This window comes from Asterias amurensis, chromosome 7 (genome assembly GCF_032118995.1).
Source record: "Asterias amurensis chromosome 7, ASM3211899v1".
Classification (NCBI taxonomy): Eukaryota; Metazoa; Echinodermata; class Asteroidea; order Forcipulatida; family Asteriidae; genus Asterias; species Asterias amurensis.
In genome coordinates this window covers 3,321,186-3,345,296 of record NC_092654.1, presented here as the reverse complement: position 1 = coordinate 3,345,296, position 24,111 = coordinate 3,321,186, and the positions used below count along the sequence as shown (strand labels likewise).

Sequence of the window (24,111 nt, the reverse complement as noted above, 5' to 3'; positions counted from 1 at the left end):
TCTGAGAAATAGTTGGGTTTTTCTAAAAAATACTTTTATCTCTACCAATGTTAACATACCTCTCAAGTTGATTGATTGTTCAAGGCACAGGTACTCCCACTCTGAATGAAGATCTGACACTCTCAACTGTCTGGATTAGTTGATCTGAGTAAATGAAACAAGGTTAGAAAAAAGGTTGAACATACCAACAATAAAGCCATTATGTACAGATATTTACTACAAGCATGATAAAAAGGCAAAAGTTGTCAGTTCTGCTTATTCAAGGAATACAAATAAACTCCACTGGAGGAATGTGCACAATGGAAGATAGATAAATGAGAGATGAGTGATTCTGGCCCCTGCTATCATTTACTTTGAAAGATTACGAAGAGTTTTTACACTATGTAACCGAGGAATAGTTGGGTTTTCCTTAGAATTTTTTTTATATTTTGTATCTCTACCAATAATATTAATTTTGGTTTTTACCCAGACACCGATGTGTGTTAGCACTGTATACCCAGTACTTTCCTCGAGTCCTGCGACAAATATCACAGGCATATTACTCAGATGGGATTCGAACCCACGACCCTAGCAATTCTAGAGCAGTGTCATACCAACTAGAATATCGAGGTTGCCCGGTAGCTAGAGGCAGTTCGAATGCTTAGTTTTGGCAGCGGGTACCACAGCGATTTATAATAGATGTAAAATTTGCATCGAAGGAAACAAGAATATTAATTTGGTTTTTTACCCGTTCACCAATGTGTGTTATAACTGATAATTCAGTACTTTCCCGGAGTCCTGTGACAAATATCACGGGCATATTACTCGGGTGGGATACGAACCCACGACCCATGTAATTCTAGAGCTGTGTCATACCAACTAGACTATCAAGGTTGCCCGGTAGCTAGAGGCAGTTCGAATCCTATGTTTTGGCAGCGGGTACCGCAGCGATATATATTAGATGTAAATAGAAACAAATAATATTGATTTTGGTTTTTACCCATACACCGGCGTGTGTTAGGACTGTATGCTCAGTGCTTTCCCGAGTCCTGTGACAAATATCACAGGCATGTTACTCGAGTGGAATTCGAACCCACGACCCTAGCAATTCTAGAGCAGTGTCATACCAACTAGACAACCGATGCAAATTTGACATCTATTATCTACCAATAATGTTTACATACCTCTCAAGTTGATTGATTGTTCAAGGCAGAGGTACTCCCACTCTGAATGAAGATCTGAAACTCTCAACTGTCTGGATTAGTTGATCTGAGTAAATGAAACAAGGTTAGAAAAAAGTTGAACATACCAACAATAAAGCCATGTACAGGTATTTAAGAGCGAGTTCATTTGAATCTATAGACCTTGCTGTGACATCACACATGTTTAAAGAAGATTCATCACAGAAGCTGGACTTCCTGAAGGCATAGTTTGTACATGCAAGAAAACATTGTATGAAAATTGCAATGTCTGATTTGTTATCAACCTTTGATATGATGAAAGGAACACACCTAAAACTTATTTACTGTAGAATAAATATTGCCTCACGTTATGCTTCTTTACTACAAGCCATGATTAAAGGCAGTGGACACTATTGGTAATTACTCAAAATAATTATTAGCACAAAACCTTACTTGATTACGAGTATTATGGGGAGAGTTTTTTTGTATAAAACATGTGAGAAACAGCTCCCTCTACAGTGACGTAATTTTCAAGAAAGAAGTAATTTTCCACAAATTTGGTTTCGAGACCTCAGATTTAAAATTTGAGGGCTTGAAATCAAGCATCTGAAAGCGCACAACTCCGGGTGATGAGGGTGTTTTTTCTTTCATTATTATCTCGCAACTTTGATGACCGATTGAGCTCAAATTTTCACAGGTTTGTTATTTTATGTATATGTTGAGATACACCAAGTGAGAAGACTGGTCTTTCACAATTACCAATAGTGTCCACTGTCTTTAAAAAGGCAAAAGTTTTCATTTCTGCACATTCATGGAATACAAATAAACTCCACTGAAGGGTTGTACTGAATGGAAGATAGATAGATGAGAGGTGAGTGATTCTGGCCCATGCTATCATTGATTATGAAAGATTAGGAAGAGTTTTACGCTAGTAACTGAGGAAAAGTTGGGTTTTCCTTAGAATTTTTATTTTTATTTTATCTCTACCAATAATATTGTTTTTGGTTTTTACCCATACACTGATGTGTGTAAGCACTGCTCACCGGCGTGTGCCGTGGCCGGAGCCTAATGGATCGGTGTATTTGACCACCAGTTTGTATAATCAACATCAGTTTTGTATTGTACCTGTAGAAGGGAAGTTGAATGAGTTGTCATATCGCAGATTGCTGGACACTAGGCTTCAGCATCACTTCTGCTCTGTGCGACACGACTGCCACTATGACTAATGATTTGACAATCTGGTCAGCACTATGACTGTGATGATCTGACAACCGAAGTTTGGATCACTTGATCTGTAGATGGAAAAAAGAGAATAAAATTCAAGGTTCATTTATTTTGCCCATAGTATCAAAAGAAAAAACCCATAGAGCCAATCACTCAAGAAAGATCAGTAACAGAACCTCAAAAACTAGCTGAAATGTGATACTGCTGAGGGATCCACTAGAAACAGAGCTTGCAGGCAAGGTTCATTTATTTTGCCCATAGTATCAAAAGAAACAACCCAATTTGAGACAGAAAATTTGAAAATATTTCTACCCCTGTAAGTGAACCATGGAGGTCCAATGAGAATAAAAGTAAAAACCAGATTCTTTTTTTTTGTAAGGGATGGGATCAAATGTGATTTGCCTTTGACACTCTGAAAATCTCTGCAGTGAAACCACTGTGAAAACTCAATGAAAAGTAGGGTTTAGCTCAAATTCCAGGAACTATTTGCAATTCTCTGAAACCAGTTCATGGCCTCCAAAAATGTCACCCAGATTTCAGGGAATGCTCTCAATCTAAGCCTAAACTTCTGGAATTGGTCACTATAATTCTCAGGAGTGTCATTTCCAACTCCCTCAACTCCATGGTCTCATGGGGGGTTATTTGCCAAGATATCATGATCTATCCAATGTTAACATAGGTCTACCATCAGTGTGCTGACCAGTACTGCTCTAAAATTGCTCTAAGGTGAGGGTTCGAATCCCATCAAGTAATATGCCTGTTATTTTTCCTACAGAACTCTGGGGAGAAAGTACCGAGTATCCAGTGCTAACACATCGGAGTATAATATTCATTATATCTGATGCAAATTGAACATCTACTTTTCAATGTTAACACCACGCAACAAACCTGAGCAATTTCCATCTCACAAGGGGGTAATTTTATTGTCACTTGTTTTCAGAAATTAAGCTTATATAAAAAATGATTATGAATGATATTTTAAAACATCATTCATACATTTTTTGTTGTTGTCTATATCAACTTTTGTTTCGCACCTTTAACAGTGAAGTTGATTGAGTTGTCAAAGCAGACTGCTGGAGACTCTCAAAGACTTCATCATTGATAGATTGAGACATCTCTGTTCAGTTTGATGGACAGCCAATGAAGATCAGACAGCTCTGCAGTCTTCATTAGTACGTATCTGCACAAGTTGAAAAAACACATTCATAAATACCTCGAACAGTTCGCTATTCCTACTGATGGAGAGTGCGTCACATGGGGGTGTTTAAATGGTTAATAATGACCAGCTGGAGCTCTGTTTATAACCAGTTGTTTTTGGATACTACGCGCTAGTCTTGGTGCAAGATGTTTCTTGGTACGGGCAATGCGGGCGCTGTCGGTGAGGTGGCCGCGCTATGTGTGAAAGGAAAACGAGAAAGTCTTGCACCAAGACTTTACGCACACGAACGGATCAGGGGTACAGTGCTCAAGCACGTCAGAAACAAATAAGTTTTACAGAGTTTCTTACTTTATTACACCCTTTAACCAAAAAGGCATTTATGAATGGGAATAAAAGAGTAGTGACTCATTCTTAAACGGCTGTTTAAAACCTTGCAGGGTCATTGCCGTGATCACACGGCAACGACCCTGCCAGTTTTAAACGGCCGTTAAAAAACTCGTCGCTTCCCTTTCTATCCCTTATTTAGGAACCTGCTTAAAATATAAACATTTTGTGAGTAAACTATTCATTGAGTCATGCAGAATTTTCAAATACCAGCTTGTTCAACACACGAATAGTAATGTAAATCATACCTGTAAATCAGGACGTTGATTGAATAGAGAAAGCAGATTGCTGGCGACTCATCAAGGATTCAATATTGATAGATTGAGATGTCTTTGCTCAGTGTGATGGGCAGCCACAAAGACTGAAGACCAGACATCTCTGTCGTCATTAGTTTATCTGTAGATGAAAAAAGAGAATGAGAACAAAATTAATAGTTTGTCTTCATCACAGCATTTTTACTCCGCGCGATCACCCCGCAAAATACAACAAAACAAAACAAATCAAGAAAAAAACCAAGAAAAGTCGTGTTTGTAAACACAAATGCCCTGCACGCCAGTTCGTTTCTTGACATTTGACACATGTAGAAAAGAGTGGGGTTTTTTTCACAAACAATTTTAGCCAGTTTTGTAAGTGGGAAAAACCAAAGGGTGAAAACACTCATACACACTACAACACCCCCCCCCCCAATTTATACTCTTTCTGCATTACTTATTTGAAAGGAGATTTATTCATTGTCGAAGAGGGTTGGGTTAAAGGCTAGGAAAGATCAGTGGGTAAAAATGCATGTATTTGAATGAAGGCAGAGGGGATAGTATATGGTGGAAAGGCAACATTTCTTTTGTTTTAGCCGTTATAACCTTGACAATTCGCCTGAGGTACAAAAACAAAAGGCTTTTTGGGGATACCAAGACCAGTCCACACACCAAGTTTTGTCCTTTTTCTTCAAAACATTTCCTCAATGGGGTTTCGAGTGTTGTGAAAGGATGCACTAGACATTGAGGATAAGGCTCGTGTCCTTAATAGAATTTGTGCCATGATTTTCAAAAGTGGTGAAAGGGGCAAGTCTGGTGACTATAGCTGTCGAAATTGTACGCGTTAGACCAAGTTCTCGTTTTGCTGATAATACTAGTTCCTATAACCCTCCGTCTTCGTAGACGGGAGGAGGGTTTACCTTATCGCAACTAAGGTAAATGGGATAATTTATTTTAGAATAGGGTGTAGTTCAATGTTGTGTACTTACAATGTATCTATTAACCGAAAATGTAGCGAGCGTACAAACTGACACTTTATGCACCACCCGTCCCGCCATGCATGCTGTCTGCCCCAACACTCCGTCATAATTTCGGCCCTGCCTACTGGCCAGCCCCCGGTGTCGTGATAAAAAAGTGTCCACTGGCAAATAGTGTCCGCTGTCCATGAACAGTGGACAGCGGACACTATTTTACTACATGTACATGCCAAATAGTGTCCTCTGCTAAATACTGTCCGGGCCTTGTGCTGCAATCTCACGTACATGTACGCATGCACACACGGACAGTATTTGCCAGATTTTATTGTCACTGTCAGTACATTTGCATGGTATTTGGCAGAAATTACGACCAGTATTTTGGGAGCCAAGATGACATGAGTTTGGGTTTGAATGGACAGCAGTTGGCGGGCAGTGTTTGACAAAATTGGTCGGGATGGACATTATTTTTTGTGAGGTGATGATACTTTTTTGTCATCTGAATTTTAATTGCTTTTTACAATTTTGTTCGAACATTTTATTTGAACAAAAAAAACCATGTTGTTATCAAATACAACAATAAAAGTGTTAAAACAAAACTATTAGAGGCAAGTTCAGATAGAAAATTGACATTCTGTGACGTCTTGCCAGGTGAGAAGCACGCAATGCGATGGACGCTAACCTCGGACACTTTTCAGCAAACAATATAACACCACAGCTCTTGGCCAACCAGATCTCAATATGCCAATGAACCTACACATAAATTTGTCAGTGAACAATTTTTGTCATGACATCGGGCCATGGTTGAAATGGGAATGCCGTATGGAATTGAACGTCTCAGTTCCTTTACATGACTGGGCAACAGAGGGCCCTATTGTCCTAGTGTCATGTGTTTTCAGTAGGATAACAGGAAAATTGTTCACAATCAAAAACTAAATGTGTTTTTTTCACATCATCTATCCAATTTTTTAACAATAACACTTACACTTCATGGTGTGTTGAAATTTTTAAAGTTTTGGTTTTACGTTGCGAGAGACAGTCCGCCATTAACAGTGCTTATGCATGCACAACATTGGAGCAACGTCATATGTTTTCACACCTTTCATTGGTTGGTACTTTATTGAATATTCAGAAGCTAGTATGGCGTGCAAAATAAATCAAAAACATTATTCAATTACTACTTAACAAATTTAATTACATTTTTGTCCTCAGGCATTGTGGCTACTATATTAGAATCCAGAGATATCATAAGGCATGAAAGTAAAAACACCCCACCCCCCTTGAAGCACACACACTTCATGACAATCCGTTTTCCCCCATTTCAGACCAGTAATATTTGGTTTCAGGAGATAAGAAACCAATCTATGATATTTTCTCTTTAAACGCTTATCGGTATTTGTTACAGGATGCAGTTAATAAAAATTTTGTTTGTCATTTTCACTTAAAATATTTTCCCCAAAATTGGCAAACCATAGAAGCCCACATAGTAACCACCTCACGTGATCCATCTAGTGACTAAATCAGAATGAAACTCAATCTAGCAGATAGTAATTTTGTTTTGAACTTTCGAGGTTGGATGATGTTTCTTTGACTCATTTGAATGTTGGCATAATAATGTATAGTGATTAGTACCAAAAATCAATCATTTTATAAATGTTTGAGCATAACCAACGACAGGAAACTTTATTCTCAGCATGATTAAGCCTGATGAAAATACAGACCGTGAGTAAACTGCATAGCTTTCTGTCAACAGTGCAGCTTGCACTATCTCGCGGTAAACGGGAATCAAAGTTGGGGTTTGAAAACATATGAGGGTCGATAACGTATGACGCTACGAGACTTTCGCGCCATTTCACTGTTGCACAAGAGTGTGCGTGTGCATTGAACCACATAATAGAGATTGCACACCGCTGTGCCGTGATATCTGTGAGACCAGGCGTGTGCATGACAAACTTCATTAGATAAAAGTACGTGCACAAAACTTGAATAGTTATTGAATTTGGTCAAGGAAAATGCATAAATATTTACAAATCAAGTGAACAAGTTGCCAACAGGCAATCAATTGGCCACACACACACACACACTCAAAAATGAGTTGTTTACGAGCTCTTTCGAAGCCATATTGGTCAAGCGTGGGGATTGCAAAAATGTGGATCATGAACTACGTAATTTTTGGAAGAGATAACATTTAAGGAAAAGTTTTCGTATGGCACCACCACTTTTTCATTAGATGAAATAAATAATATATCCCTTTTTGTAAAAATGTATGAAACAGTGGTGGCGACATAATAAGGGGAAGTTATCCAATCTTAAATATCCCATACATATACTAAGTCACAGTGAACAAATTGTGCAGACTATTCCCTCTCGTCACAGATAACTAAACATAACAATGTTCTGACGATGATTGCTCACATGTGTACATGCCTTTCCTACTCCTGCCGATAGGGGGCGCTATCTAATGAGACAAATTATCTCAATAAATAAAAATGTCACTTGGCACACTCGACAACGACAAAAATACAATATTTGTTTGCATTTACATGTTTATAAAGCAAAAGTTACTTACCACAATGTTCCTCAATTCTTTTGGAACTTGTAAAAATCGTCCAGGTGCATGAAGAACATGTAATTTCGGGACATTTCCGGTCGTCCGAGAGGCTTAAAAACGTTTACACATGTGCCGATGAAAATCGCCATCTTTAAATTGACCACATTTCACCTTACTGCGCATGTCCTTTTGCCTACACACAAAACATACACCACATCATAGTTCCTAACTTTTGTTATAATATTAAACGTTGTGAACCCAATGCAAACATTTTTTCTTGCCAAAACAAAAAGAATAATAACTTAAAGCGTTTAATGAAGTAATGTTTTAAACAAAGAGCGCCCTTTTAATCTAGTTCTAATACGGCGGAGTGATATCCAGACCCTTTCCAAGTTAAGTTGGCACACACCACTTGTTATTCGGGGGTGGCGCAAGTTTTAAGCAGGGACTCTGTATGCATGGTACAGTGGTAGAGATGAGAACGTTCCATCATTTACTAACCTCCCACCCCGCCACTTTTAAAAGCTATTCTGCTGATAAATAAACAGAATGAAACGAATTTCAGACGAAAAAAAGTTGTAATCCCTTGAGGGAATGACAACTTTAAAAATAGGCCATCTCAGTAACATTGATCAATTTCTTGTTGAATAGGGCCCTACTAGTTGATGGGAATACAACAAATTTTAGGATTGTCTTTTTAGACCAAAGACTTGTGTAACCAAAACCCACACCTTATCTAAACAAATTTAGGAGAAACACCCTTTTTCAAGCGTTTACAGTTATTTTATTGTTGTATTAAAAACAATCAACTAAGTTTTGTAACAACGTACATTGGAAATGGTGAAATTGTATGAAAACATCAAAAGGAATGTGCAGCAGGCCCTCTTGTAATTTTGGCTCCAATGACATGAAACATAGTACCCCTTGTATTATTATCATAAGTTAAAATTACACCAAACTCTGAAGTTATGAGGAGAAAGGCTTTATCCCTTTTATTTTTGGCTCAAATGACATGAATTTTTTAAGAGGTATGTACTGCAGGGCTACCGCTGGTAAGTTAGGCTCAAATGGCATGAAACATCATAAGGAATGAGCGGCAAGGCCCTGTAGTTTTAGCTCATATGGAACATGAAAAGGAATTAGGGTTTATTTTGGGGTGCTTTTTTATATATAGGTTTTGGATTGGGTTTGAATTTATATAAGATTTTAAGGGTTCGTTGTTTTTATGTTATAACATGAAGAAGTACACACAGAAAGGCTGAGAAATGGTTGTGGTAATTGTAACATTATGACTTTATTGTAAACAACATTTGTAGGTATTATAAAGGGTAAATCTTTATTTACATGTAATTTATATTTATTTGCAGACAAGAAACCATAAGTGGTCTGTTGGTCCGTAAAGTCTAAGTATTCTACACAGAACAATGAAGAATCCAATGTTGCTAGAAGATTATTAAGCTTCCATTATGTCATAAATGTAGACTTTAAATTGCATTTCTCTAAAAAGGTAGAAGTTCGCGTCTCGCAAACATTATGTTCTTGAATATTAGAAATTTTGAGAGTGAGTACGAGTCTTGTTCACAGCTATTGATTTATAAAGAGAAAAGTGACAAGGAATTGCAGATATCAAGGTACAGATTGAACAATAAAATATGGGTGCGTTCGTTTAGCTTCCCTGGGTCGACCCCGGTGGTCTGCCCCCGGTCCGTTCGAATAGCTTCTACGTCAATTCAAGGGGCTCACCCGGGTCAGCCCCCAGTGCCCTGCATGTGGAGTGGGTCACTTGGGGGTGACCCGAGGTGTATGACTTCACCACCACGAGAGGGCGAGTGTGGTCGTTCAGCTCTTGTCAGGGGCTCACCCAAGTGACCACAGCGGGGTCGACCCAGGGAAGCTTTTCAAACACACCCTAAGTTTGTATAATAAGTACTACTCTAATTCAAAGCCTGAAGTGGAGGAATAGTTTAGTAGTGCTGAATCAAGATTAGCAATTTTGGTCAAACCCCAGCTGTATTATTCAAACATGCAGCATACTTTAAAAAAATTCTTTCCATCAAATTGAATCGTCATGTCCCAAGTTCTCCGACTCCATGGAGAGCAAGCAAACATACTGTTCTTGATCCAATGGGGAACTTTGGAACGCTAGGTGGCAGCAGACTTATTGTCATTGTTTACGTCTGAGCAAGCGCGCATTACCGAGAACAATGGATTTGACCTGGCAAGTCTGCTGCCACCATGCGCCCCGAAATAACCCGTTGAAAGATTAGGGTCCACTGTTTTGAAAAAAGGAATTACATGGAGATAACAGGTGTGAGTTGATAAAAACATAAAGGATGTATTATTCTGGCCTCTTTCTTTAATGGAGCCTTTCCAGAATGTTATCACACATGGGTGCAAAACCAAACTAATTATGAAGCCTACTGTACATTGATTTGAATGCAGGTCAAAAACAAGATGTCCGCATCATCACAAATGTTCCTGGGCCTTCTACTAGAAACCACGGACCTCTTTCCTTAGGCTTTGTATCAGTATAATATTAAAGTGATGCAGTACACAATTTCAGATTCACATTCACATTTCAATTCTTAATAATTTTCTTAGCGATTTGTTAAAACTGTTTGAAAAGTTACTCATGTGCTACCAATGGCATTATATCAATACATCAACGTGTTAAAGTGTGATAGTGGTATTTCACTATAATCGTATGTCCCTCTGCAAGTTCCGATATAAAAAATAGCTCTACAACCCATAATTCTATACTTTTTGTTAGTATTGATAATGCAGCGATATATCTCGTTACAGTTGAATACTTAATTGCTTTGTTTATTATAGTGACTATTGCTGAAGATGTTATTTTTGTGATATAGATCAACATACACCATTGAGATATTTTAATGAAAAGAAGAATGCTATTCTCGTGAAAATCCGAATATATACATTTTTTTTTTATAGATACTTGTATTAATTTCAATGACTGTTAAAATGTGAATTTTTTAGTTAGCTATAGTACTATGTCAAATTGGCAAAAGGCAGGGAAGGAATACTGGATGCATAGTTTCATGACGTTATTTACATAAATACAATGGCGTCAGGTAAGTAATTAAGTCTTGAATGTCAATAAAGTCCATTAATTGAATAACCTTTAATTATTTGGGACAACCAATCGGGCTTTTGTTTAAAAAGTAGAGGGTCGACAGTAAATTTGAATAGATTTATCTTTTAGCCTCGTACAGAATTGGTACATTTTAAATGTTCCTGCTTTTCCCAGTATTGTTCATGCCTCTATTACACTGTACAAATCATTGAACCTATAGTAGGCTACTTCATCTACTGTTGTTGAGTAAATATTCATACAGACAAACCCCTCGTTTAGTCTACTAAAAAATGTTCAAGTTACAGTCGCTGTTTTGTCCACTAAATATTCCATTACAAATTGTACATCACTGATTTACACAACTAATTATAATAGCCAATAAACAGAAAGTTTGACATAAATTCTACTGATTCATGGTATATAGACCATAACAAAAACGTACCATTATAGTATTTTAAGTCACCTGTGACCCATCAACAGAAATTATTATGAATCAAATTGCTAAACTAGACATTTTGTTTGGTTGAACAGACTTTCCTTACAAAGATGAAATAGTATGAGGTGTTAATGGTCCCAATTGTGTTTAGAGTGAACAAATGTTGATATTTAGAAGAATCTAGTGCTAACTAAGCGATACAAAATTATGGTCAAGTGTTAACTCTCAAGTGCACTTGAGAATATTTCCATAGTCCATGCAAGTCTTAAGAATATTCAACTGTTAGGAATGTAAGTGCATGTTTACTTTACATGTTTACATATTAAAGTTATTGGGGACCAAGCTGCAATGACCTTAGACTAAGAAGGCCGTCTGTGATGGGTCTGTTTCAAGTTCATTCTTGAGGAACCAGCTGTAATGACCCTAGACTGTGCTGCTGTCTGTGGTGGGTCATTTAAAGTTCTTCCATGGGCTGCAATGACCTTAGACCCCAACCTTAGACTGGCAGAGTGTCTGTGATAAGTCATTTTCAAGTTCATTCTAGAGAAACAAGCTGCAATGACCTCAGACTAGGAGGTCGTCTGTGACGGTCATTTCCCAGTTCATTCTGGAGAAACCAGCTACAATGACCTTTTAGACTAGGAGGCTGTCTGTGACGGGTCATTTCCCAGTTCATTCTGGAGAAACCAGCTACAATGACCTTTCAGACTAGGAGGTCGTCTGTGACGGTCATTTCCCAGTTCATTCTGGAGAAACCAGCTACAATGACCTTTTAGACTAGGAGGCTGTCTGTGACGGTCATTTCCCATTTCATTCTGGAGAAACCAGCTACAATGACCTTTAAGACTAGGAAAATGTCTGTGACGAGTCATTTCCCAGTTCATTCTACTGAACCAAGCTGCAATGATCTCAGACTGGCTGCAGATTTGGACTTGAAAGCTGTCACTTAGAAATAGTGAGAGCATCAGTATGGCCTATGGAAAAGCTAATCGGTCAAAGCATTTTCTGCAGGACATCCTCTTAGAAGAGAATGCCCTCATCGAAGCCTCTGGACCATGAGCCTGGAAACGGTGGATGATGTCCCAGCTGCCCCTGAGGGACTAAAGCCATACATTGAAACCCAGTTACAGCACCGATCGGGCAACAACCTCCCATGGCAGGGTCTGGGGTGCAACTCAATAGACTGCAGTCTGGTGCCGGTTGCTTCGAAGCCAACAAAGTTGGGCATTGCATATACTGTCCTCTGGCCCCAGTGGACGAGTATCAAACCTATGAACACGGTGTACCCGAGTGTGCTATGACAGTACCTCCCTGTCCACTATTCCAGACAGATAACTCCAAACTGGTGACCTCACTAACTGCCAACTGCACTGCTGTAGTAGACATATACGAAATATTAAAATAGTTATGAAATCCATTACAGTTTTCTCCCAATATGTGTGTTCGTGCATGACGTATTTGCATTTATCTTAAGATATGAGTTATCTATAGTGACACCTCTGTGGAATATGAAATAATGAAAATATGAAGATTATGCTTTATGACAAAAGTCTCAGCCATGTAAGTGAAAAATGAACATGTAAAATCAGGAGTTACATTGACTGACAGAAGAAGATAACTAATATTGCAACAATTAGCAAAACAAGAACTAGATGGAGGTAACTACAATCATGGTGGCAAGACACTTATTTACAAATTATTTATTTACAGTGATATCGATATGTGTTTATATACATTATACCCTGCAAAAGTCTTTGTTTGTTTTTGGTAAATACAAAATTGAGGGAAACAGATAATGTTAAGTCATATTTACATTAGGGTATATAAATACCCAAAATAATTAAGTACAATTTAAAACACTTTTTTTAACGATTGTGGCCAACGCAGTATTAACATCAATTTCACAATATTATTAAAAATAAATATCATCAACTTAATCCAATCGACTGCATAATTTAACTAACAAACAAAACAAAATAAATTTGATATGTTTGCTGTAAGCTTGTAAGTCTAACTCATAAACTAAAAATCAAACTATTTGACAAACTTTTTCACAAACTAAAAACAGCCTGGTTACAAAATTGAGATACTTCACAACTACCTCTAATTTAATAATACTTATAGTATTGCATTTTTTTCTATTCCTCATATAAGGAATTATTATCAATAATATAGTCTATGAATCTTATTAATTTCTCAAGCGTTCAAAAGTAAACTCTCACAAGGAATGTAAAGGTTTTCTTATTATGCAAATGAGTTGATTAGCATAATATATATATTGTATGTAAATAATACGTAGGGGATGGATTATAAGATTGTTGTGGCGGGAATAGGTGTATAGTATCTACTGTCTATGAAGATTAAACCGTTATAAATCTGTGAGATTAAGTGAACATTTTAACTACCTATTACGCAAAGTTTTTGGTATCTTCATAATTCGCTCAGATATTGACAAAAATGATTTTAATAAGATGTATATATTCAAGGTTATGAGTATATCGAATCCGAGATGAAAATGGGATCACTTCATTTAAAATGATTGAAGTCTAAATACTGAACAATTCATGGAATTTTATAATGTGATACATCGACAGCAGTAAATTTTAAGGTGCAAACATGACACTAGTTTTAAAATTTAGGTTTTTGCATCAATGTGACACAGAGTCAACCAGGACAGCAAAGTTACATCGGAAGACAGTTTCATGGTATTCACATGAAAAGCATTTTATACAAAAATAATCCTACAACCTTTGGCAACTTGGGTATAGAAGTGAGTATAATGCAAATTTGTACTCCATGGTATCAGAAAGAAGGAGAGAGGGGGTGTATATAAATGAGTTCTGGCCTTTGGCAATAAAATATTAGAAAGAAAACATCCTCGCAAGTCTTCTCACTACTTAACAACTTGAAGATTATACTAAGAGATTGTTTAAGTGTAACTAACAAAGTGAACAAAACTATGGTTTCCACAAAATATGATTTTCGTATGATTTGTTTTAGGATTATATTTGGGGGAAAAATTGTTTATAAAATGTAGAAGTGGGCCGTTTCCGAATGAGACGTGCTGACTTTCACAGTTGTTAGTAGAAGTGTTAGCAGTCGTTTACCTGATCGGCTATAACTCGATAGATGTCTCCGGTATGGCATTGTTCATATTCAGATCTTCAAAGTGTTTGAGACAGAAGATTTTGTCCCCTAACGCGAGTTCAAAGTCTTGGGATGGGTTGGTGATGACATAACGTTTCCCTAACGATTTACCAGCAATGATGAGGCTACGGTAGATCCCTAGACAAAGGATGCCGCTCTCGAGAGCATGAAGAAACAAGTGGTCGTAGGTGTGTCCCTCCTGAGTTAATGAGGGGAATAATGGACTACTTTTAGCAAACTGTGCGTACCAAAGAAAAATGTTAAATAGGCAGAATCTTTCTCAAGGCTTTGTGAAAGACTATTAATTCTATTCAATTCGATGTAACGTTTATGGATGGCCAATGCTGTTATTATTTTGGCTCAATTGTTAAGATGTCTGGAACAGGAATACAAAACATAAATTTCATTTTGAGAAATGTATTGTACTTTAAAATTGGAAAATTGTAGGCAATTTGATACTATTAGAAGGCTATAAATTAAGGCCAAACAAACATTCCTCCAAGGGGAGTCAGTTGAATAAATGGAGAAAAAAAAACTAAGGAAATAAAAAATTTGTAGTTTAATTTCAATTCTTGGCAGCACTTCAATTTCAAAATCTTTAAATTAAAATGGAACGTAGACCATACAATCTGTAACATCACATTGTTACAGACACATATCATCTTGCCCTACAATGTACATGTACAAGGTCATTATTTTGTAAACAAAAGTTATAACCTGGTCTTATAGAAATGATTGTTGAATTTCTTATTTTAACAACAATTTTATTAGACGACTTGCTTCGTACTTCCCACTGGCCTCTCCCTTGTTTCCCATGTATTGTCTCCCCCCCCCCACCCTTCGTTCTCTCCTTTTCCCACCCCCTTTCCTTTCCAAGTCATCCTTGGTTTATTTTCTGTTTTGATGTATATTTTCACTCCGGTGTATTTTAAAACTATTTATTTGTGCAATGTGATATTTTTATAATATTGTTGCTGTTTTAATTTCTACGGTTCCGGTAAGTTTTGTGCTATTTTTAATTACTGTATTTTAATGTGCAAATCGAGAAAGTGATTTTCATGCTGGGCATGACGAATAAAGAATTGAATTGAATTGAATTGAATTTAATTGAACTTTGGGCTAGAACCTTATTGCACAAAAACCGGAATCTTGAGAACTTACCTTAAACTGTTGAAACACACCAACCCCAATACTAAGCTGTGCCACAGTACACCTATCTCGAAGTAGTTCCATGAGTCTATTGTGACCAATCTGTACCCCTGGGGGTAGCTCTCCACCTTCGGATAGAATCTCCTCTAAGTCGGCATTTGTTCCTCCAGTGATGAGGGTCCTGATGAGGGTCAGGGAATTGGAGTTGAAGTACGTCTGTAAAGAGCAAGAAAGTTTGGAAGTGGTAATTAGTTACTCAGTCACAAGGAAGCAGCTTGTTTGCCATAAATGTATTACTATAGCAAGAGTTGTAATAATAACAGCTCTTAAATAGCGCAATTCCAAAAATGTTCGTTGCGCTTCACAAACAAACAAAAAACAACAGAAACAATTGTACACACTGGAATAAATAGGTTTTCAGATTGTGTTTGAAAGCATCAATTGTTTGTGAGGATCTTTTGGTTTGTGGAAATTGGTTCCCGAGAGTTGGCTCAAACACACTGAATGATCCATCGCCTATCTCTTTGTTACTCCTTGGGATGGTAAGACAAGTAACGCCTGGTTCGATCATAGGCCTTCCCTTCCCTATGGGGGGGGGGGGGGGGCAACGCAATCTGTCAGATAGATCGGCGAAAGACTGCATTATCCCAAACTTAGATTTGGTGTGTCTTATTCCTACAAAATTGTATTGGCTTTTGGATACTTTAAAAAAAGTGCATTATAAATATGTTGGTTATTACAACATTTGACTATAATAAACGTTAGAAAAGGCATTATAAGGCAACAGTGCAACAGTGGTTTATGTTATGGTTAAAAATAAAACTGAACAGCCCTACCATTGTTAAATCAAACTTGAATGTTGAATTTAAAACCAAACCTACTAGTTCTAGAGCACAACTTTTTGTGCTGTGAACTTTTAATGACACAATTGTTTGGTAAATTCAGAAATTTGTGGTGCAAGACTTTCTCAAGGTACTGGGAGACTTCTCTACCTGGTATTGAGAGGCATGGTCAGATTACTGTTTAATGGGCAATTGAAAAGTGTTTAATTGGTTAGCCTTTTGGTGTCACCTTGTTTCAGATCAGCAATGTACTGTTCAGCACCTTGAGGGTATTGACCAATGTTTACATTCGGAGTAGAGCCTAATAACCCCCATGAGACCATGGATCAGTGGGGGAAAGAGGAAATGACATTCCAGAGAACTTTTTACCAATTAAAGAGGTCTAGTCTTGGACATAAAACGCCTCCTCAAATTAGGGTTAAATTAAAAAGGTCAGTCATAGGTCTAGAATTAAGATCTCTTTCAGGGTAAATTCAATTTTTTTAAGAGGCACTGGACACTATTGGTAATTGTCAAAGACCAGTCTTCTCACTTGGTATATCTCAACATATGCATAACAGAACAAACGTGAGAAAACTTGATCTCAATTGGTCATTGAAGTCGCAAGAGAATAATTGAAGAAAAAACACCCTTGTCGCACAAGTTGTGTGCTTTCAGATGCTTGAATTTGACACCTCCCCTGGGATGAGGATTTGAATTCAAATATTTTAGTGAGAAATTACTTCTTTCTCAAAAACAACGATATTTCTCCAGAGGGCCGTTTCTCCCCATTGCTAGTTACCAAGTAAGTTTTGATGCCAAGAATTATTTTGAGAAATTACCAATAGTGTCCATTGCCTTTAAAGAATTTGTTGTGTGATAAGAATAACGAGTTTGTACTCACTGCGCTCATCAATGAGTCTAAGACGCTGACAGCAAATGCTGTACCACAAGCAAATGGCTGAGTGAGATATAACTCAGTATCAGGATCATCTTCATCGTCGTCATCGAGAAACTGAACGTTGATGTCGTTTACTGAGAAACACCAAAAATAAAGAGGTGGTACATCTTTAATAATCAAATAAATTAATATTTTAATTTATTATTTGGTAAATTATGTGGACTTTGCTACTTTTGCAAGGTCAAGGGTTCGAATCCTTCCTGAGGTGCCTGCAGAGTACTGAGTACATAAAATAAAACAGTAATAATAAAAGGTATTTATAATACGCTTTTCCAAAACTTGATCAAAGCGCATAGTTATTACACGTACAATAAAAAAATAAAATGTTCCATTGTTTCAAAGATTGTAGGGTATAGTGGCGAAGGGTGCAAGGTGGGCAACTGGTGCTCATCTATTGTTAGAATTACAGCCTGGGCACCATTTTGGTGAGCAAATAATAGTCATTATCTGCTCTGATTGCCTCAAAAGAAGTGCATACTTATGAATGGCGTCCAAGGGCTTAAAATGTCCAAGGGTATACATCAATTCACATTTCAGACCAGGTTGCCCATGGTCAGGTCATGGGCAGTCAGGTTAGTGTAGTGGTGTCTTGCCTTGCCTTCCACCTCTGAGACCCCAGTTCGGATTCAACCTGGGGCACTATTTGGATCGGGTTTCGGTCCCTACTAAATTGACTGTGTGGATTCGTTTCCCAGTAACAGTTCTCTGGGTTTTTTAATCCCAAATCTAAAAATGAAATTTCTTCATTGTTTTCTCTCTTCTCGTTTGGCTCTTACAAAAGCATTGAGAATATATATATCCAAATCCAAAAATCTAAATGTGATCTTTGTTCAGGATATTGACCCAAAAGAGTTGCTTACTAAAATGGCATCTTAATGGTTTTTGGTCAGTGAGTATATTGACTTACCTAACTCAGTCAGCATTGGAACAGTAATCTTAGTTGATCCTTGTGAAAATAATGACCTCTTGATACTCCCTCCGTTTAGCCGCGTTGGTGATTCTGATGGTCAAACAATTTTACCAGTTTCAAGGGCAGGTGCTAGGCATAACTTAATAGGCACAAATACGCTCTAATCCTCCAATCAGATTTGCAGAATGGAGGGGTGGTATTGCAGGGCTAATATCATTATCCTGCGTCTTTTGTGTTCTATGTCACGCGCCAAATTGCTTAAAGATAAATTTGTGGAAATACTGAAAAACATAGCGCGTCTGCGTCCCATATCCAACTCGGCCGAAATATTGGACGCAGAAGCCCGACATTTTTCCGTAATCCAATCAAGCTTGTGTTATAACTATTAATCTGTTCCCCCACAAAACAATTCTTTTTCCATGTACATTTAATCAAAAACAAAAAATACCTTACACATATTTATGACCATTTCATGGTGAGCCAAAGTCTCACTGGTTCATCCAATTTTTTTACATTTTTATTATGCCTGTTTGCCTCACATGGATTGTCGCAAGGCGAAGTATATTTCACATGCGAATTATTGCTAATACTGCAAACCATAATTTCTCAAGCTCAATGATAACGAAATATTAAAACTATACAAATAGTTTATTTTGAGTAGACAGCTGAATATCTTAGCTCCCCTCCAAAACTAGTTAAGTTTGTTAGCTAAATTTTTATTGTTCCATGCAAACAACAAACCTAAGATGAAATACAGAAATGGTGCCAAGATGCTTGAATAACTGACTCAGTCAGTGCCTTTACGATTGCGTTCGAAAATGGAAAACAAGATAAGCTGTAAATTTATGAGACTTTCCTTTAGAGAGAAAGGAATCTATTTACCTGCAGCATACGCCGCGATGATCTTGGAGCGTCTACTATGAGCCCCAGCAGCCATGATGGATTTAAGATTCAGAGAGGACAAGATGGTCTCTTTGTCTTGAAGCCCCTGCTCAATATTATCTCCCATGTTAGCAGACAAGATGACACACATTGCACTCTGATGGACGTTGACGTTACGCATGTCTGCACGGCTCAGCGGGGATCCCTAGAAAATATGAGGAAAGTAAATTAGTTATAATGACCTACAGGTTGCTCGTCTTAATATATGTTTCAGGTAATTAAGACAAAGATCCCCCTTTACTACAATATATGGACATGTAGAGCGAAGTCAATGAAGATTGGATGTTTGTAGTACGACTGCTGAAGAGCTTGCGATTAATTATGGTAAGATTGAAAAAACGCCAAGTCGTGATCCAAGTTTAATTTAATTTCACGTATTCGCCTGCAAGCATTACGAAAATTAAAAGTTAAACAGTTGCAAATCAAAGGATCTAAAATCAATACAAATGTTTTCAGAAAAACATAAACATGTCCAAACATATGCAAGTTCTGAGGAACCTGGGGTGGATTTCACAAAGAGTTAGGACTAGTCTTATCTCGAGTTAGGACCAGTTACTCGTCCTAACTTAGGACTATCTATGCAATTTGTATATCTCCTAGGACTAGTCCTCTTTGTGAAATTGACCCCTGGCTGGTTGGGCAAATACTTTTAAGGAACACTTAAACTGGAGGTGGTAGGGCCTACACTTAAACGATTAGAAGCAAAACCAAAACACAGAACCCTGACAGAGAAAGCCAATAGTGACAGAAAGTCAAGTCACTTACAAAATGGCTGACCATTTGGTTCTAAAACCACAAAAAAAAAAAGACCAAACACATTACCCACCACCATCAAGCCAGGCTGGGCAACTCAGAAAAAAAAAAGCCCACAAAATATGTGAACAAAAACTGAATTCTTTAGAATGCTTTTTGGTTTGTTCCTCTAAACCAAACCAGGGGCTTAATACAAATAAAGTCACTTTTGGGCCATCTTGACATTCAGTATTAGCCTAATTATTCAAAACACTGCTACCATGATGGTAGGTATACATGTAACTGTGATACAATAACAGTATTTATAAAGCGCCAAATTGCCAAAGGATACAATTTATTGTGTTTTTGTTTCAGTCAAGTATGTACTCACATTACATAAGAAGACCTTGGGAAAATTCTTGATTTTATCCCACTCTCTTGCCACATACTTGAGGTTGCCAAGGAACACGATGGTCCGTAGATCCTCACTCTTGAAGTTACTTGCTCGCAGTGGCATTACAAAGTTTCTTAGACCAATCAGAGGAGAATTTTCATCCCCAAACAAACAAACAATGATGTGGTTCACCAGGTGTCGCCGTTGGTGTGTTGATGCCTGGAAGATGGAGTGAACAAAAATGTTAATAAGAAAGATTCGAATGGAGACGCTATGGACACCTTTGCTAAATGTCAAAGACCAGTATTCTCACTTGGTGTATACCAACATGTACATGAAATAACAAACCTGTGAAAAGTTGGGCTTATATGGTTATCTGAAATGTACGACGATTATAAAAGAGAAAATACCTTTGTTGTGCAAATAGTTGCATGCTTTCAGCCAGATGCCTCATCAGAAAGGCTTGAAGTCTTTCACAGATTCAAGTGAAATTACCTCTTTCTCAAAAACTATGTTACTTCAGAGGGAGTCCAGTCGCTTCTCACAATATTTTATACCATCAACAGCTCTCTGTTGCTGATTGTTACCAAGTAAGTTCTTATAAAATGCTAATATATTTTTTAGTAATTACCAAATGTGTCCAGTGTCTTTAAGTTTGATTTCAAAATGAATCTTGACATCCAAATAGGCTAGTACAAAACTTTAAGCAGACAACAGAATCATCCAAACTTACAATTAAAACATCTTCGATTTTGCGTGCAGGGCACCAGTGAAACAAGCCAGTGAAGTCATACGCTGGTTGGTGGTCTGATGAGGACTCAGTCACTGCACTATAAAAATAAAAATTTATGAACTCTGTAAATTTTTCTCAAAGTATAAACAAAAACAAAACAAACATAAATGGTTCCCGATGAATTTATAAATAGAAGTTTTACAACTAAAAAATCAAATCAACACGATTTTGATATAAAATATTGTGAAATGAAGTTTTACCCAGGAAGAATTTTGAGTTTTTAGCAGTCTTATACTGGAGGCCGATGACACTGGGTTTTGAAAAGAGAAATAAGTAGCGTTAAAAAAAAAGACAATGAGACCGAACCCTCTTAAAACTGAGAGGCAACAAGAGAAAGACAGATGATACCAAGACAATATCAAGACCTAAACATCCGCACCAGTTCAACTCAAATGCAACGAGAAACCAGTGAGCCAGGTTCAAGACCTTCAACATCAACATTAATTCAACTGAGGCAATAAGACCAAGACCATCCTCAAGACCTAAAAACATCCACAAATCAACTAAGAGGCAACACAACCTAATGGACCAAGACCAATCTCACACTTAGTCAACTGAGAGGCAACAAAACCAAGACTGATTTGGCCAAGACCAATTTAAGACCCACAACATCCACAAATCAACTCAAGAGACCAAGACCTACAAAATAAATTAAAGACACACTATATCAAGACCAAGACTGATGACCCCAAGACCAATTCAAGACCTACAACATCCACACTAAACCAACTGAGAGGCAACAAAACAAATGAGACTGAGGAAGACCAATCTCAAGACCTACAACATCCACATTATATAAAAAGTCAATTGAGACCTCAAGACCAAGACAGATGAAACCAAGACCAACCCAAGACGTACAACATCCACAGTAAACCAACTGAGAGGCAGCAACACCAAGTCGACTGATTGAGACCAAGGCCCATCTCAAGACCTAACATCCACAATTGGACAACTGACAGGTAACAATGACCATAAATGTTGAGACTAATATCAATCTCAAGACCTACAACATCCACACAAAGTTAATTGAAGGCACAAGCAAGACCAAGACTGATGTGATAAAGACCAATCTCTAAATCAATTGACTGGGCAAATAACAACATCCACACTCGGTCAACTCAGACGCAACAAGAGCAAGACTGGTGAGACCGAGACAAATTTTGAGAACTAAAAAAATCATCCACACTAAATAAGTCGACCTCAAAAGCAAAGAACATCCACACCAAGTCAATATACAAAGACTGAAGAGAACTAGACCAATTTCACACCTAAAATCTTTCACTAAGTCAACTGACAGTGAGATACTTACCCTTTGATTTGCAGATCAGGTAAGTCAGCATGGGATGTGCGAGCAGCAGGTGCTGTAGAAAACAAAAAACATCATCAATGTTGATTAGTCCAATACCAACGAAAACTATATTGTAAAAATGTTAATAATTTCTCTTCATTTTTCAAACCATCACTGACAACAGGTCAGATTTTTCAACTATTCGTAATTTTTTACCCTGGTGAAAATGCATGAACTTGCTCCTACACACCAACGTCTTGCGCAGTTACCACCCGCCAGGCTTGCCATTTTGGGAGTCAGTGGTCAGTGGCAACCAGTTCCAAGCAATCTCCATAAAGAAAAGCCATTCACATTTCAATGTTCACCTAATTTTCTCTTGGATCGCAAGACAATGTCTTAAAAATGACTCATGGGCTTCAAAATAGGGAGACGTGCAGACAGCTCAATTGGTAGAGCGCTGGCTCGATAGTAATTTTTTTTCTTTGCTCAACCTCAAATGTTGTTGTAAGATATTCAGGCAATAGGTACGACTGATTTACACTTGGTAATTTCCTTAGGATTGAAATTACAATCTTGCATGCATAATAACCATGTACCTGGCTCATGTAGATCTCCAAGTCGAGTCATTGCTAGCAGTTTATGTCCGTCTTTATGGGTGTACTTTTTGGCATGGTCTGAGGAGATATAAAATTAATAATTGGATAGTGATAATTAAAAACAAAGGAAAGAATGAAAAATTGCTCCCCAAGGATGCATTTCTAAGAATGAGTGCCCAAAGGGTTTAAAAAAATAATGGAAATACATCTGAAGTGTCGTGGCCGAGCAGTTAAGAGCACTGAATTCAAACTCTTGTGTTTCTGATCAGCAGACTGTGGGTTCGAATCCCCAGCCATGACACTTGTGTCTTTATAAGCAAGACACTTAACCATTGCTTCGTCCTTCGAATGGGACTTAAAGCCGTTGGTCCCATGTGTTGTGTAACGCATGTTAAAGAACCCAGTGCACTTTTCAAAAAGAGAAGGGGTTCGCCCCGGTGTTCCTGGCTGTGGCTGCTGTATGCACAGAAGCACCTTGTAAACCCTTATAAGGTGCTAAATAATTGGGTCTCAAATTCATATGATACTGTCATTAAAGACCTTTAATAGTAGGCGACACAGCCTTCCTTTAATGCTAAATAATTCAAACTTATATAGAAATAATTAATTACAATGACAAATGTCAAGATGAAAATCAATAATGAAAGACATTCACCGCATGATGGCGCTCTTGCCCTGTCTCCTGTGAGTGATATTATTTTACGGACAGAACTCACTGTTATCCATGCAGGAGAATTCCTTGCATTCATACTTCCTTGTTTTCTTATTCTTATTCTTTATTTGGCCATTAGACAAACAATTACAAATACAAGCAGACAGTATGTCAAATAGATAATATGAGTACATGTACTATACAAAGCAAGAAAAACAGTAAGGGCACAGGAAATTACAAAACAACCCTAATGTGATGGCCAGGATCAACAACAGTGGAATTAAATACTGTACATGTAGCTCGAAAGCCTGTTAATCCAGTCACATACAGACATAGGGACAAAGCATTTGGTTGGTAAAAAGAGACATTCATTTTCTCAGTTTCGAATGTGAAACTGACATTAATTACCTCATAGTTCTTAGATAAACACCACATGCCTTCCTGTCTTTAAATTTAAATAACTAATTCTAATGAAAATGTCAAGATATAAAAC

General features: G+C 37.6%; 1 protein-coding gene and 1 long non-coding RNA gene across 4 annotated transcripts in view; both read right to left on the bottom strand.

Moving 5' to 3' along the window:
* Window positions 1-1,163: 1,163 nt before the first annotated feature.
* On the bottom strand, window positions 1,164-7,848 carry LOC139939994 (uncharacterized). The gene is made up of 5 exons (XR_011786375.1): window positions 7,722-7,848; window positions 4,176-4,323; window positions 3,419-3,564; window positions 2,286-2,452; window positions 1,164-1,248 (listed from the first exon to the last, which is right to left on the bottom strand). It is a non-coding gene; the product is annotated as an uncharacterized lncRNA (long non-coding RNA).
* Window positions 7,849-8,980: 1,132 nt separating this feature from the next.
* The window catches only part of LOC139940135 (calcium-activated potassium channel subunit alpha-1-like), a 110,612-nt gene continuing 95,481 nt past the window's right edge, over window positions 8,981-24,111 (bottom strand). For all 3 annotated transcript variants that reach the window (XM_071936388.1, XM_071936389.1, XM_071936390.1), the window contains 9 exons: window positions 22,967-23,044; window positions 22,392-22,443; window positions 21,023-21,119; window positions 20,287-20,508; window positions 19,104-19,308; window positions 18,219-18,311; window positions 17,255-17,385; window positions 15,542-15,745; window positions 8,981-14,579 (listed from right to left, as the gene is read on the bottom strand). In XM_071936388.1, the coding sequence (XP_071792489.1) occupies window positions 14,349-14,579; window positions 15,542-15,745; window positions 17,255-17,385; window positions 18,219-18,311; window positions 19,104-19,308; window positions 20,287-20,508; window positions 21,023-21,119; window positions 22,392-22,443; window positions 22,967-23,044 (1,313 nt within the window). In that variant the 3' untranslated portion in view covers window positions 8,981-14,348. The remainder of the gene's footprint in view (window positions 14,580-15,541; window positions 15,746-17,254; window positions 17,386-18,218; window positions 18,312-19,103; window positions 19,309-20,286; window positions 20,509-21,022; window positions 21,120-22,391; window positions 22,444-22,966; window positions 23,045-24,111) is intronic.